We start from the raw sequence: 16,416 nt of genomic DNA on the forward strand, positions 1-16,416 counted from the left end.
ATTCATTTGAGGTACAGGATCCCGAATCAGAAATGGAAGTTGAAATCTCGGCCTCAGTTCCAGCCCCAAAAATAATCCAAACTCCGGTAGTGAAAAAGTGTCCACCAGTGATAATCACACAGAAAATAGAGTCTTATACCAGATTTCACCAGAAATTGAAATCAGTGATGAACAATAAATACACAATAAGGTACAACAAGAATGACATTAAAATAACCAACTTAGAAGAAAGAGATCACAAAGCATTAATAGCAGCCCTCAAAGGAGACGACATGAAGTATTTCTTCCATACTCCTAGAGATCAGATAAGGAAAAAAAAATAGTAAAAGCAGCCAGCTTCATGACGGAAAATTACATCATACAAGAATTGGCCAGAGACGGAAAATTTAAAGCCGAAGACATTCAATGCACAAATATAAGGGAGGAATCCAGATCCACACTCATTTTTAGTGAATACCCAATACCCAAGGACGGTCAAATCCAAGATTTAAAAAAATCAAGGAAATAGACCATGTGAAGGTACATTGGTAAAAATACTCCAAAAAGACGAGGATAACGCAATGCTACCGCTGCTAGAAGTTCGGTCAGGGATCGACAAACTGCAACCGCGGACCGAAATGTGTTGAATGCATGTGAAAAACCACATGACAACAGAGTGCTCAATTAAAACTAGAACCAACGATGGAATCCAGTGCGCGAATTGTGGACGCCCGCACACAGCTCACTACTCCAAGTGTCCCGAAATGTTAAGGTATGTTGAATTAATGAAAACAAATCGTCTCATATTACGGAATCGAATTCCAAAATTACTGAAAAGCGAACGCCATCCCTTTCAATTAATTCTATCAAAAAACCCAATCAAGAAATATCTTATGTAGACATGGTCAACAGAAACCTGCCAACATATTCTCAACAAACAAAAATTTCACCGGAATCTAATTCAGATAATGTAGATGAATTTCAAACGCTCCTGAAAGAAATCCGCGAACTGAACTCAATATGCAATTTAGCTCATTTAATCTCAATCGTGAGAGAAATGAAAGAACAATTTAAAGCCACCGTTTCGCCATTAGACAAAATTATGATACTCCAAAAATTGTCTGAAAAATGGTTTATAAGGCCCAAAAGAAAGACATCAACATAATTTCCTGGAATGCCAATGGTATTACAAACAAAGTTAACGAACTGTAAATCATGACTAATGAAATAAAATCGGAAATTATTTGCATACAAGAATCTAGACTTAATAAACGGAAACCGCCCAAAATTTCAAATTTTTACTTCATAAATAAACCCAAAACAACCAGTGGAGGGCTCTTTATTCATTACAGGAAACATCTCAAACCTATTGAAATTCTGAGTCACAGGCTATTCAAATTGAAAATGTTACCATCATACATTTTTATAAAGGTCATCAAACACCAATGGATATCTCAGAAATTGACTATCTCTAAGGCCTAGGTAGCAAAGTAATAATTGCGGGCGATTTCAACAGTAGAAACCCTTCTTGGAATTGTACTAACTCTAAACGTAATGGCACCATCATTAAGGATTACCTACTTAGACAAAACAAATTTCATTTTAAACTTCCCAAGAAACTCTTTCTCTTATTATCCGACCCATCAAAGTTCACCCTCTACAATTGACTTGATGTCAACAAAGAACCTGCAGATTTCTCAACCTTTTTCTATTCAGGCATTATATTCAGACCATTTTCCGGTATTAGCAACAATTCCCAAAATAAATTCAAGCCCGCTGCATAAAGAAGAAATAAGTTATTTCACAAACTGGAAACTTTTCAAACAATTAGTTGATCAAATTCTAAATTTAAATTCTAACATAAATTCCGAAAATGACATAAACAAAAACATTTTCAATCTCACGAAAACAATAAAACTTTGTCTACATCCAGCGACAAACAAGGCTACTCACCCGGATAATAACCATTTAGAATTACCCCCGTATGTGCGGGAACTCATTAAAATGAAGAACAAGATAAGAAAAAGACTGCAAAGAAATTACAGTGTAGTTTTATATCAGGAATATAGAAATTCAGTTAATCTTATTAGAGGTATAACAAACTCTTTAAAAAGTGAAAAATGGGGAAATTTTACGAAAAACCTAACAAACTCCAACGAAATGTGGAAAATAATGCGTTCGATGAAAACAAATCAACATGGGGCTGGAATTTCAACCTTGCATGGAGCACAAGGTCTAATTTTCGATAACTACTCCAAAGCTGAACATCTGGCTGAATCCTTTTCAAAAAATCGTTAAAGAAACTTTTGAATCTTTCATTAACCAAAATTATGATCTTCCTCCGGAATTACTTACTTCCTCAACCGAAATTCGTCATATCATCAGATCTTTCAAAAATAAAAAAGCACCGGGCGAAGACAAAATTAATAACAGAACACTTAAATTCCCCCCAAGAAAAGCCATTGTTCAGCTTTGCTACATATTCAACAGCTGCCTCAAACTTAATTACTTTCCAAATGAATGGAAAAATGCCATAGTTCTCTCCTTTCCCAAGGCAAAGAAAGATCGTAAGTACGCGGCAAATTATCGACCTATCCGCCGTCTGCCAACCTTGTCAAAGGTACTTGAGAAAATTATCCTCAACAGGATTAAAGACCATGAAACTGAACACAAAGAATTGATTGATGAACAATTCGGATTTAGAACTTCCCACAGTACCATACTCCAAATTAGGAACAATAACAGATCAAATAACTAAAAATTTCAATTACAAAAAAATACAGCCATGTTAAATCTCGATATTGAAAAGGCATTTGACACACTCTGGCACGAAGGCCTCATTTTTAAATTACTCCAAACCAAGTTTCCACCTTTTATATCATAATAAAAATAATAAATTCATATATTACTAGCCGATCATTCCAAGTTTTTGTAACAGGGAATGCTAAAAAATTGGAAGCATTGAAACAGATACTTGGACCGTCTTTCCCCATAGATATTATAAGCTCTAAGATTGATTTACCGGAGTTACAAGGAGAGATAGATGAAATTTGTAAAAAAAATGTTTGGAAGCTAGTTCAATGGTGAAAGGTCCAGTAATTGTAGAAGATACGTGCCTCTGTTTCAATGCTCTCAAAGGATTACCTGGTCCATATATTAAATGGTTTTTAGGTAACTTAGGACCCGAAGGGTTATTTCGACTTTTTGCAGGTTTTGACGACAAAACTGCAAAAGCTATAATATGTACTTTTGCATATCATTCAGGTAAAACATCAATATAAACTAACTCGTTCAAGATGCATTCGATTATATTATTCAGGTAATGCACTTGAAGGAGTTGTATTATTCAAAGGAATTACTGATGGTACGATTGTAAATCCAAGGGGGTCTAGAGAGTTTGGATGGGATCCTTGTTTTCAACCTGAAGGCTTTAACCAAACTTATGCTGAAATGCCAAAAGAAGATAAAAATAAAATATCTCACAGATTTAAGGCTTTAGATTTACTTAGAAATTATTTCACCAAAGACTCAAATGTAATTAAAATCTGAAATACATGAAATATAATTAGAGAAGTGTGAGTTTCTTCAAATGAAAAAGCACAACATTTTTTGATGCTATCCCTGAAAAAAAAAACATTGCAAAATAAAGTTTTTGAAAGAATTAAATCTTTAGAAATAGACATGTCCTCAATATTTTTATTGTAGTTAACTATGATATTCTAGGTTTTTTATCATCAGAGTAGGTATCAGAGGAAAACAGAGCAGACACATAACCATGTGGCTCACAAATAAATTTCTTGTATAAACAGTATGTTTGTCAATGTAGTTGTTAATTTCAAACAAGCTTAGTACAGCCCGTACGTGGATGGAATGTATCCATTCATCATGTTTTGTTAGTTTATTATCTTGCAATTCTTTTCAGAGGAATAATTGAATAATGAACAATGATTTGTTCATTACAATTAAATTTTCAACTGAGGGTAAAGATAGGCTATTTCAGCATAAAGTTCAGATATTTAGATTTACGAAATATTATTAAAAAATCATATAAAATAAATCATATTTATTAACCTCAAAAATACATACTTTTTCTTTGACATTAATTGTCATATGTATTCGTATACATCAATGTTTTTGATTGTGGTTATCAGAAATAGATAAAAATATATGAAGGACTGGACTGCCGAAGGTGAAGCTCGTAATAATTATGACGGCCATATTATCGGTAGGGTAAATAATAATAATAAAAAATCGACTTTATTCAACAAATGTACATACATTTGCCCTGAAAAGGCGAATTGTGGATGTAATGATTATATCATCGTCCCTTATTACCATCTGTGAATTTTGCATTCGTCATCGGTATACACTTGTCACTTACCTGTTGTTTTCGGTTTTTTGTATCATATCCGTCACAAAATTTCAATACAAAATTTCCGTTAATTTCAATAAAAAGGCAGTGAATTCGGGAATATAATGTTTAAAGCTCGTACAGAAATATACTTCCGAAATATCTTCTCGTCAATTGGTGGTGCATGTGGATATTTCTGATTGAATGCTCGACAAGTTCTCGAAACAATTCTGTTGCATTCACCGTGGATATAGAATAGATCCAGAATTTCATTATTTGAATAACGAGGATTTATATCGTGAAATTATAATCTTCTAGCTTCAATAATGAGTACACCTGTCACTTCGAAATAATTGCATCTTTTAATTTCTATGATCATAGAATACTGATTTGAAACGCACTCTAGAAACAGATTGAATGAAATTGACCCTACGTATAACATAAATTTATGAATTTATGTTATACTTTCGATTTTCAAATTAGAACCCTATTTTTTTGTGTTTTCGTTGGATTCTACGGTGAGAAGTAAGGGTAGTGTCCAAACATGATTATGCTCTTAAATTCAATGATTCGAGAGTTATTCGAGATCTTATGAGATCTCGAATAACTCTCGAATCATTGAATTTAAGAGCATAATCATGTTTGGACACTACCCTTACTTCTCACCGTAGAATCCAACGAAAACACAAAAAAATAGGGTTCAAAATGAAAATCGAAAGTTATGATCTAATTTTGTTCACAATTTTTGGCACAATATTTGAAACACCCTGTGATGATATTTTTCAAATTCGAGATATGCACGATATTCCAACATCATTCTAGTTTAAGAAAGTGAATTGAGTATACGCATAGGATATTCACAGTAAAAATAATTCACGACTAAGGAAATTCTCTCTTTTTTACGGTTTTTTCTCAACAAAACTATGAGGACTAACGCAATAATTTTAGCGAAGAGTAATTGAGAATGGAAGTCTTGATAATATGTGGGACATAAAATGGAAAAAAAAATTTTTTTTGAAATTTTTTTTTTCAATTCTTGTATAACCGGAAGTGCTGGAACTTCGAAAATATTTTAGCTGAATAGAGCATCATGTACAATGTCATATTCCGAATTTTCAGGTTTCAAATCGACCCCGTTCTCCAGAAACGTCTAATAGGCCGTCGAACTTGAAACACCCTGTATATTCCAACTCTGGTTCAGTACTATATTTTTTTTATTGTTGAAGTTTTGTCGTATCTGTAATTGATTTCGAGAAAAAAATTCTAACAGCTCTCTATAGTAGTTTTCAGGAAAATCCAAATTATCCTATGAAGATCCAGTTAGGTAGCTGTGATGAATAGATTAATTATAAGTTTTGGTATTTATTTACCAACTCTTATTGATTTTCTAAGAAGGTAGCGTACTGTTCAGAGAACAGAAGTCGAAAGTTTTGATCGCTTGTTCAAATTATCATATTTTTTTCATTAGTTTTTGCACAGGTAAATTTTTGCATCAATAGATATATAAATTCAGTTTTCTGAACATTAATCTGAAGTCAAAACTTCCTGGTCTATGACAAGTCATTAAAACAGAATAAACTTCCAGAAAAATACCATTTTTGGAACAATTTTCTTGAAGGAACGAAAATGCTCATCAAAAAATAAATGCATATTTGAAAGGTTAGAATTTGCCTTTTCGATAGGTATGATATTGAATTTCTTCACCAAATCATTGAAGAAGAAAATCTGAATATAAATGGAAAGGAAACGAAAACATTGGGAACAAAATGTATTTCTGAATAACAAATATAAAAACAATTGAAAAAGCTTAATTATAACTGTGAACTTTATTCTTATATTGTTTTAAAAAAATGTTATCTAAACATAACTAATATTGCGATCTATATACATATATACACATAACACACAAAATTGTAGAACCAGAAATTTACATATCGAATAATTCATATAAATTATTTCATAAAAATACCTATAATCTAGAAAAATTAGTATCAATAACTAGATTTTCACATGCTGTTGCAAAAATTTCATTCTTTCTTGCTTTATCACTTTCTGTTTCTATTCAACAATTTTTCTGATTTTTCTTACTTCATTATTCTCGCTTTCTTCCAACTGGTTGGCCTTCCGTTTATTCGAAGAAGAAGCTTCCTCGGCGATAGTTTCTTGCGGTAGACATTTTTCATATTTATAGTATTCTTTTGTTGGAATGTATTTCAAAATTTCTTTCATGCAATAAAAATTCAGCCTTCCGTTCGAGATCACACTGAGAAATTTTGAAGCATTTTCTTCTTCGTGAAATATTTTCAACCCAGCCTGAAATTTTTTTCTAAGTCTTCGACCGTAAATTGGAAATTCTTGTTCATTGAATGTGATCATAGTTGACCTCAGAATTGGGTTATTGCAGAGTTTGGATATTTGATTTCTATGCGAGCTGAGGATTCTCAAATAAGAACAATCCAATCCGAATATTTTTCGAGACTCCAAATGGTACAATTCTGATCTACAAGCTACTTCCAAATCAAACAATATATAATTATTACTTGTAGGGTTGAAATCCATTTGGCACTTTCCACTGACATTTAAAACAACTAGATGTTTCAAAACAGTTATTCTTCTAAAGTGGCAGTCCATTAATACGTCAAAGAACGTTTTATTTTGAGAATTAACTATTTTCACGTCAATTTCACTTTCCATTAGTAAATTTAAAAACGGGACGAACAAAAATATATCACAATTGTACATTAATGTGTGCAGAGCTGTATTACCGGATTCGTCTTGTAAGTTGATCTTAGCTCCTCTTTGGATCAGTAATTTGGCACAAGATACTGCATTATATTTGTAGTGAAACATGGCAAGCAGATGCAAAGGTGTGAAACCAAATCTGCCAATTGAATTGATGTCACAACCAATGTCTAATAACATTTTAAACATTTCTAAGTTTATTCTTTTTTCTTGACGACATAGCTTATGAAGTATAGTATCACCGTTTTCATCCCTCACTTTGAAGTCAGCTCCTACTTCTAGAAGAATTTTTACTTGCTCCATCAGGTTGCCTTCAACTGCGATGAAAAGCGGTGTTTCCAAATTATAGTTCTTCACTTCACAATCGACACCGAGCTTTAATAAAGATCTTGTGATGTGTGGTTCTGCCATTGCTACTACTATGTGTAAGGGAGTGTTACCATTGCAAAAGAATCGAAAATGTTCAGATTCAAATCGAAGATCGTAGAATTTTTTTAAGAATGGCAGGAACAAAATGTTCAAATCCACATCTGAAATTAAATGAGTAAATTAAATATATGATATTTCTCTTATGATCAATTAATATTTTGTTATAACTTATAACTGTTAATAGCCATTTTTGTCTAATGGAGAATATAAAAAAATCCTACAACTAGTTTTGGCATAGGATGCAGAAACACGAGATTAATCCTGCGGAAGGATGATTTTACATTGGTAAATATGTTGTCAATGAAGACGGACGGAATGAATGTCGATTTGCGTGCTAATCCTCACAAGTGTGGTGGATGTAAGAATTCGGGTGTGAAAAGTGGGCTAAAATGCAAAATTTGCCCTAAAGTATTTCACCGTAGTTGTGCTTTGAAAATCAAAAAGTGCTGTGATGAAGATCTTACAACTTTCTTCGATTTAAAATCTGACGAAGAGGAATATCCGGATTTTGAAAATCTCGATTCCGATGTACACATCACAGGCAATTCTTCAAATCGAGATTTATTACTGAGAATAATTCAGGAACTAGAGAATAAAAATCGTTTACTTGAGGAAAATGCAAAATTATTGAAATATAAAATCTTAACATTGGAAAACGATTCCCGGGTATGTAGCCAATGTGCAATGAAGAAATCCCACATACGTAATGATAAGATAATCAAATCAGATAGGAAAACTGTAAACACCGACACTGGCGAGACCGCTAAAGTGTCAAATACTGGTAGTTATGCGAGTGCTGCAACTCGCGATCTTGCGTCAAGTATAATTGTGGAAGGAAGATTTGATCAAGCGGTGAGATCAGCCAATACGGGTCTCCCCCAAACTAAATTGAGTAAACAAAAACAACCGATTACAATAAGTCAGGTTAATGAAGCAGTTCAAAAAGCTAATTCTAAAATAACAAATATTAAAATTGCCAAGAGCGATAATTCCAAAGACATTAACGGTGATGAATGGAAAACCGTAAAAACAAAAAAAAAACAAACAGAAGAAATAGACCAGCTATAGTGGTCGGAGAGAGTACTGAGTCTCCTACAATTCAGGGTGTTGAAAAAGTCAAAGCATTCCACGTATCTAGGCTTAGCCCAACGACTTCTGTAGCAGATCTTCAGAATTTTCTTGCCAAAAAGTTCACTTATGTGAAATGTGAACTCCTTAATTCACGTTATCCTGAAATATATGCCTCCTTCTTGTAAAACACAGCGAACTTGATAGAGTTAAAAATCCTGCAAATTGGCCAAACAATGCAAGCGTTCATTATTTTTTCCCAAGTCGAGTGAAAATCTCCGAGAAGTAAAAATGGATTATCAACCATTCAAAATTATTCACGCAAATGTTCAATCCTTATTCAACAAATTGAACAATCTGGAACTTTTATTTGAGGTTGAACGCCCTTTTATTGCTAGTGTGAACACTGGTGTAATAGCGAAATAGTCATGTCTATTCACGGATATATTCAGGTGGCCTCCTTTTGTCGTGAAACTTATGGTCATGGGGGTGTTGTCATATATGCAAGTGATGGTCTCCAAGTGAAAGATGTTGGAATCTCAAAGTTCTCAGTGGAAAAACAAATTGAGTTTTGTGGAGTGACGGTTACTCTTCCAGATATTATAAGGTGTGTGAATAAGTGTTTCCCGTTTTTTTTTCAAATTTTGAGCCTTTATTGTGAAAAAATGGTTACAAATGAATTATTGAAAGTATTGGCCATCGCTAGCTACAACTTTTCCCCATCTTTCTGGCAACATACGAATCCCGTTGCGAAAAAATTCGACCGGTTTGGCCTCTATCCAGTCATCCACCCATTTTTTGGCTTCCTCGTAGGAATGGAAGTGCTGGTCAGCCAGGCCATGCGTCATCGATCTGAAGAGATGGTAATCAGACGGAGCAATGTCTGTCCTATACGGCGGGTGGGGTAGGACTTCCCAGTTGAGCGTTTCTATGTATGTTTTCACCGGCTGTGCAACATGTGGGCGAGCATTGTCATGTTGCAAAATAACTTTGTCGTGCCTGTCGGAGTATTGTGGCCGTTTTTCTCGCAGTGCGCGGCTCAAACGCATCAATTGTCGTCGATAGACCTCGCCTGTGATCTTTTCATTCGGTTTCAGAAGCTCATAGTAAACCACACCTAGCTGGTCCCACCATATACAGAGCATGAGCTTGGCGCCATGAATATTTGGCTTGGCCGTCGATGATGATGCATGGCCGGGTAGTCCCCATGATTTTCTTCGCTTCTGATTATCGTAACGGATCCACTTTTCATCGCCAGTCACGATACGATGCAGAAAACCCTTTCTTTTATGTCGCTGAAGCAGCTGTTCGCAAGTGAAAAAACGCCGTTCGACGTCTCTCAGCTTCAGTTCGTACGGCACCCAATTTCCTTGGTTTTGGATCATTCCCATGGCTTTCAAACGCTTGGAAATGGTTGTTCGGTCAACTCCCAATGCTTCAGCAAGTTCTTCTTGCGTTTGACACGAATCTTCATCAAGCAAAGTCGCCAATTCTTGATCTTCAAAGATTTGCGGCCGCCCGGAACGCTCCTTGTCTTCCACGTCGAAATCGCCACTTTTGAAGCGTCGAAACCATCCGCGAACACTTGAATCATCGACACAACCTTCTCCATAAGCTTCCTGAAGCAACCGAAGCGCCTCGGCAGCAGATTTCTTCAAATTGAACCAATTAAATGAAACTTCCCGCAAATGACGTCGACTCGGCTCAAATTTCGACATTTTCACGATTTCAAAAATTTATGATGCGAGAAAATTTCAACTAATGTGTTAGTGTGGAATTGTTGACAGATGAATAAGCTTTGATTATGACATATGTAACCATTAAATACTCGCACAGTATTGGTGGCGCCATCTCTTACAAAAAACGGGAAAGACTTATTCACACACCTTATAAAATTTGTGTAATAATAATAAGTGCATGCATATAGAGTTCCTGATGGGGATTTTACTCTCTTCCTCGACAGCACTGTATTAAGGTTGCTGATAGATTAGCTCTTTGCGGTGATCTCAATATAAATTATTTGAATACTGCATGCACACGTAAGCATCTTCTTGATGATCTATTATGTTGTTTCGACTTAAGGGTCACCTCCCTAGAGCCTACTAGAGTTTTTACCAATGTAAACAATTTAACATCTACTTCTAAAATAGATTACATTCTTACTGATGCCAGTTCGAGATGTAAAACTAGAGTAATTGAGGGTCATGTTGGTGATCACAAAGTAATTGTTTCGGAATACCTTTTAAAACCAACTCTAAATGTTGAATGTAATTATAAGCAGGCGTCAGTCAGAAGTGTAACAGCTCATTCTCTAGTTAATTTGGTTGAGTATATGTCTAATGTATCTTTTGATCACATTTATTCGTACATGAATATTGATGATTGTTTCAATGAATTTTTCAATATTGTTAATTATTGCTTAGAAATGACATGTCCTATGAGGCAAGCAAACTGTAAGTTTAGAAATGGTAAGGGCTGGATTAATACGAACGTTATACAAGCCAGCAAAGACTTTAAAAAATTTAGGATTGTTGAATAAAAATTTGAATACCCAAAATTCTTGTGAGATCTATAAGAAAGCAAAAATTGAATTCAGAAAACTACTTAAAAATACTAAGTTTGATTATTATCATGATATGTTAATAAATTCATCAAATAAAAATAAAACTGTATGGGATATTGTCAATCGGGAAACTGGACGGAAAAAAAATTCTCGTCAGAACATAGAGCTTAAGCATGATGGAAAACTATATTCGGAACCTGCCGAGATTGTTGATATCTTTGCGGATTATTTTTGCTCTATTGCCCAAGTGAGTCTACAGGATCACTTTGGTTGTTCACCGTCACTGGCATGTACTACATCTTTGCAATCACTGAATACGTTCTTCTTCTTACCAGTTGTTGGAGACGAGGTTATAAGTAGTGTCATATCCTAGAAGAATAAAAAAAATTCTGATGTTGATAACATTTCTGTAGAGATATTGAAATCCATAGTGAATATTGTTGCTGATCATTTTGCACATATAATTAATTTATCTGTCAACACTGGCAAATTTCCTTCATATTTGAAATCGGCTTCGGTCGTCCCAGTGTTTAAAAAAAGCGACCCTTGCAATATTGCAAATTATCGTTTTCGAGAGGATCATATACACTAGAATGATGTCGTTTCTAACACGTTTCAAGATTATTACAAACTGTCAACATGGTTTCCGTAAATGTAGATCCACTGAAACAGCGGCTTTTTCATTTATTGATTTCGTTTATAAAAAATTAGATGAAGGTCATTTTGTTGCAGGTCTCTTTTTTGACCTGACACGTGCTTTTGATGTACTGTCTCCCGAGTTATTGGAGAGTAAGCTCTATAACGTGGGTTTTCGCGGTGTGTTCTTAGAATGGATCAGAAGTTTTATTGTTGATCGTACATTATTTGTAAAAATTGGTCACTTTACATCTCACAAGAATGAAATGTTACTGGGAGTTCCGCAGGGCTCTGTTCTGGGACCGCTTTTATTTCTTCTTTTCATAAATGATTTACCGGATCATATAGGTCGTGATCTAGAGTTAAAATTGGTCATATTTGCTGATGACACATCAATGGCGGTTTCAGCGCGGAGCCCTGGGGGCCTCAGGACATTGTGCAATGAACTGATTAGTAGGTTTGAGAGTTGGTGTTGCGCTAATGCACTGATACTCAATATTGAGAAAACGGAATGTCTATATTTTCGTATTAGAAACACTAGTGGGGAACGACTGAAGATTGAATGTTTTGGTGAGCAAATAATATCTGGTGATTCAGTTAAATTTTTGGGCATTCACTTGGATTGCTCACTCAGATGGGATCGACAGGTTGAGGCGGTCTGCAAGAAATTAGGAAGCTCATTTTATGCGATCAGCAGAGTGAATGACTCGCTTCCTCTCCATTCTGTAATAAGTATTTACTACAGTTTGGTGTATAGTTTTTTACGTTATAATGTTTTACTATGGGGTAATTCAGTGGAGTCCAATAGAGTATTTATTTCACAAAAAAGAATTATACCTCTTATTTTCAACTTAGATTCTCGTGATTCATGTAGGCCTATTTTCAGACAACATGAAATTTTTCACACTCAGCTGTTTGTACATATATAAATGTTGACTATATGTTAAGGAAAATGAACACGTAATGATTAAGTTATCTGATTTTCATGGTTATTCTACTAGAAATTCGGCTACTTTGTGTATTCCTTCTCACACAACTGCCAAATTTGAAACATCTCCTGCTCATCAGGCAATTATCTTATATAATCATGTACCATCAGTTGTTAAATTATTGGGAAAGAAAGAATTCAAAAAATTAGTCAAAGGTGAATTGATTAGGAAATGTTATTATAGTATTAAGGAATATTTGATGGATAATAGCTTCCTGGTTGGGTAGATTAGAATTAGTTTTTAATTTTGTATAACCTTGACTTGTCTCATACATATTTTGTTATGTCTCAAGAGATGAATAAAATTATTATTATTATTATTATTATAATTAATGATCTAAAACAAATATGAAGACTCTTGAAATGATAATTAGTTATACTAAGTGAGAATATAAGAAATACAGGGTGATCCACCGAGATGGTATTGAACGATTATGGAAAACTTATCATAATTTTGACCTGGAAATTTGCATATTGGGATTTGAGACAATGATCTTTCTCCCTAAAATATTTTCAGATCTCTACAACTCCCGGTTATAGCGGAAACAGATTACTACTTCCTTATTTCAAATGGAACACCCAGTATATTATTGCATCATTAGATAGCTTTTTTGATGACAATTTCGGCAATATGCCATACTTTGGGTGAAAACTTAACGGTTCATGATTTAATTATATTCTTATGAATAAAAATGGTGGCGATTAGGACTCATATTTTTTCGAATATTTCGGCAGAAGAAGCTTTTTAAAAAAAAAATTTTCTTTTTCGATTTTGCAATTACGTGTTATTATAAGACTGTTCGCGGTTTGAACCAAAAATGTATAGGGTGTCCATAAGAAGATCATGAAATTGGTCAACTCAAATTCATCAAAACTCAAGATTTTCAAATTGAAATATTTTTGATTATTTCAGTCGATTCTACGTACAAAAATGGTGGGATTTACTTAAGAAAACCCTATACCTAAAATGAATACTGAATCGACTGAAATAATAAAAAATATAGGTTCTAATTTGAAAATATTATGAATTTGATGAATTTGAGTTGTCCAAGTTCATGATCCACTTATAAACACCCTATACATTTTTGGTCCAAACCGCATACAGTCTCATAATACTACGTATTTGTAGAATCGAAAAAAAATTCTAAAAAAGCCTTTTCTGCAGAAATATTGAAAAAAAGTTAGTCCTCATTGCCACCATTTTTTTCATGAGAATCCCATTAACTCATGAACCGTTGACTTTTTACTCGAGGTATGGCATGTTGCCAAAATTGTCATAAAAAAGCTATCTAATGATGCAATAATATACTGGGTGTGCCATTTGAAATGAGGAATTAGTAGTCTGTTTCCGGTATAACCGGAAGTTGTAGAGATTTGAAAATATTTTAGGGAGAAAGATCATTGTCTCAAACCCCAATATGCAAATTTTCAACTCAAAATTATGATTAGATTTCTATAAACGTCTAATAGGCCATCCCCGTGAATCAGAAGAACAAGAAAAAAAAAGAAAATATAACATATTATCGAATATGCGAATATGGTTAATTAAATGGAATATCAAATAAATGGCAAAAAGCGCCAGGCTATTCTTTCCACATAAGAGTAGACTAGAGATAATTAGGACGTCTTGAAATATTCGACAGAGAAAACCGCCAGTTTTGATATTGCAAATCAGAACAGAAGTTCGTTTAATTTGAAAAAATTATTAATGAAAATATCATATTTTATTTGACACTAACCTACGATGGATCAAAATATTGATCTCTCATTTAAAGTTTAAGTAACGTTGGGTAGAAATTATCAGTGACGATGGGACACAGTAACTAAGGCTACACAAAACAAAACTGCTTTTTATAACTCATATAAGCTCTAAGCTCTGAGAGGTCTAGGAGAGTCGGGATAGAAAACATAAAACAGAGAATATGAGAAGTGCTTCACGATGAAAAATTTTATAAATATTTAATGATATCATTAAATTTGTTAAAAATATATCAACTCACCTCTAATTTCTATTACCGAATTGATTAATGTATTGCTTCTAATATCATCTATTGCACAAGTTGTCGTTTTATCTGCTCCATTTTTTAAAACACAGGATATCACTTCGAGGTCTCTTTTCCTTCCAAAATCTCTTCTCTTTATTTTCTTCACTAACTCTACCAAATACCAATTCAAAAATTGATGATTCATCTTTTCAGATTCAATATACTCAACAGCATATTCAGCTGAACATCTGTTTACAAAAAAATCCAAAAAACAATTTACTGAAATTTTATTTATGAAATTCATGATGTCTCAATTTTTCGGCACAAATTCAGAATAGATACCAACTAGTTCTGGTTTAGATAGCAACTGAAGCTTTCAGGCAAAGTGGTTCTTATATATCCCAAAATTCAGGTAGAATTTTGAACAGAAGAAATACAGGGTGGCCACTTTTTCAATGGGATTGTATTGGTAACTTTTAAACCATAAGAGTTAGAAGGTCGGTCAAATGGAGAAAAAGTTGCATGCATAGAAGCATTATCAAGCAGTTCAAACAAATCGAGATTATCAGGGCCGATTATTGAGATATCATAAGAAAAGTAAATTCTGTCATTTTGATTTTTCTTTTTTTCCCACTTTATTTCAAATATTAACAAAAAATGTTACAGGAATTTTTTATTGGACAGTAAATTCAAGATGGCTGAAGTGAATGTAGTGCAACTTCAAACCGAACTGAATAAATGGAAAAAAGATGACTTAATTGAATATATCATTTTCAAAAAGTTACCAGCAAGTGCTAAAATTGGTGGAGTAGTATTGGTGGCCCTTTCCAAATTAAGTGAAGGGGAAAGTTCAAAAGTGGAAAATTCACAAGACCGAAATTCGGAAAGCGCCTTGGACAGCAAGCATATCAAGATGGATAAAAGTTTGAGTGAGAAACTAATTACCCAATTGGAAAAAAGAGTAAAAGATCAAGAATTGATAATAGATTTAATGAAAAAGGAAGATGCTAGAAAAAGTCAGGTTATATCAGAAAACAATAAAAAAAAGATAGAACACAAATTGTAAACAAATCCCAGTGGATGTCAATGGGGCCTCGAAGTCAGAACCGTCAACCGTGAGTAGCGCAAATGAACTAATGTTAAGTCAACCGGTAATGTCACGTCAGAGATCCGTCTCATTTGATGAAACGAAAGGCATCCCTAAAATAGCACCATCTAGCGTCACAAAGGAAAACCAGACGGTAAACAGAAATCTACAAAAAACAGAAATCACAAATATAAACAATACCATTGTTTAAGGAGAAGATAGTTGGTTACTTAGAATATAGATATTACTTATTAATGTTCTAAGGTTGGTTACTCGCCCTGCAAAGGGCATTGGATGTGCGTATGTGGCGGTACCTATTAGAATTATGTGGCAAACTCAGAATTTTTGGGTCCATCCTAATGCGCTCTCTAGGCGGCTATTTCTATAATCATTTGTCGGTAAAGAGGTTTCTACATTAGGTATAAAACTTGACGTGAAGAGTAACTAATCGGAGCCAAGTAAAGTAGAAACACTTCGATGTTGAATAGACTGAGTTTATGACCCAGGTTTCGAGCTTGGGATTTTATTGCTTTGGTCGTAACGGGGTATGTTATCGGATTTCGTTCATTCTGTTAAGGGCTTACATAC

General features: G+C 34.1%; 1 protein-coding gene and 1 pseudogene across 1 annotated transcript; one reads left to right on the forward strand and one right to left on the reverse strand.

The window, feature by feature from the left end:
• The first annotated feature begins 1,107 nt into the window (after window positions 1–1,107).
• On the forward strand, window positions 1,108–3,576 carry LOC123677937 (annotated as a pseudogene).
• Window positions 3,577–6,091: 2,515 nt separating this feature from the next.
• LOC123678180 (ankyrin repeat domain-containing protein 18B-like) lies at window positions 6,092–15,278 on the reverse strand. The gene is made up of 2 exons (XM_045615048.1): window positions 14,757–15,278; window positions 6,092–7,602 (listed from the first exon to the last, which is right to left on the reverse strand). The coding sequence occupies exons 1-2, from the start codon at window positions 15,043–15,045 to the stop codon at window positions 6,389–6,391; spliced, it is 1,503 nt and encodes a 500-aa protein (XP_045471004.1). The 5' UTR covers window positions 15,046–15,278; the 3' UTR covers window positions 6,092–6,388.
• Between the last annotated feature and the right edge of the window lie 1,138 nt (window positions 15,279–16,416).

This window comes from Harmonia axyridis, chromosome 4 (assembly GCF_914767665.1).
Source record: "Harmonia axyridis chromosome 4, icHarAxyr1.1, whole genome shotgun sequence".
NCBI classification, from domain to species: Eukaryota; Metazoa; Arthropoda; class Insecta; order Coleoptera; family Coccinellidae; genus Harmonia; species Harmonia axyridis.

Coding starts and splice junctions, on each gene's coding strand:
- LOC123678180 (XM_045615048.1), bottom strand. CDS start 15,045: ATGAATTTCATAAATAAAATTTCAGTAAATTGTTTTTTGGATTTTTTT. Junction 7,603..14,756: donor TTCGGTAATAGAAATTAGAG/GTGAGTTGATAT, acceptor ATTTAATTTCAG/ATGTGGATTTGAACATTTTG.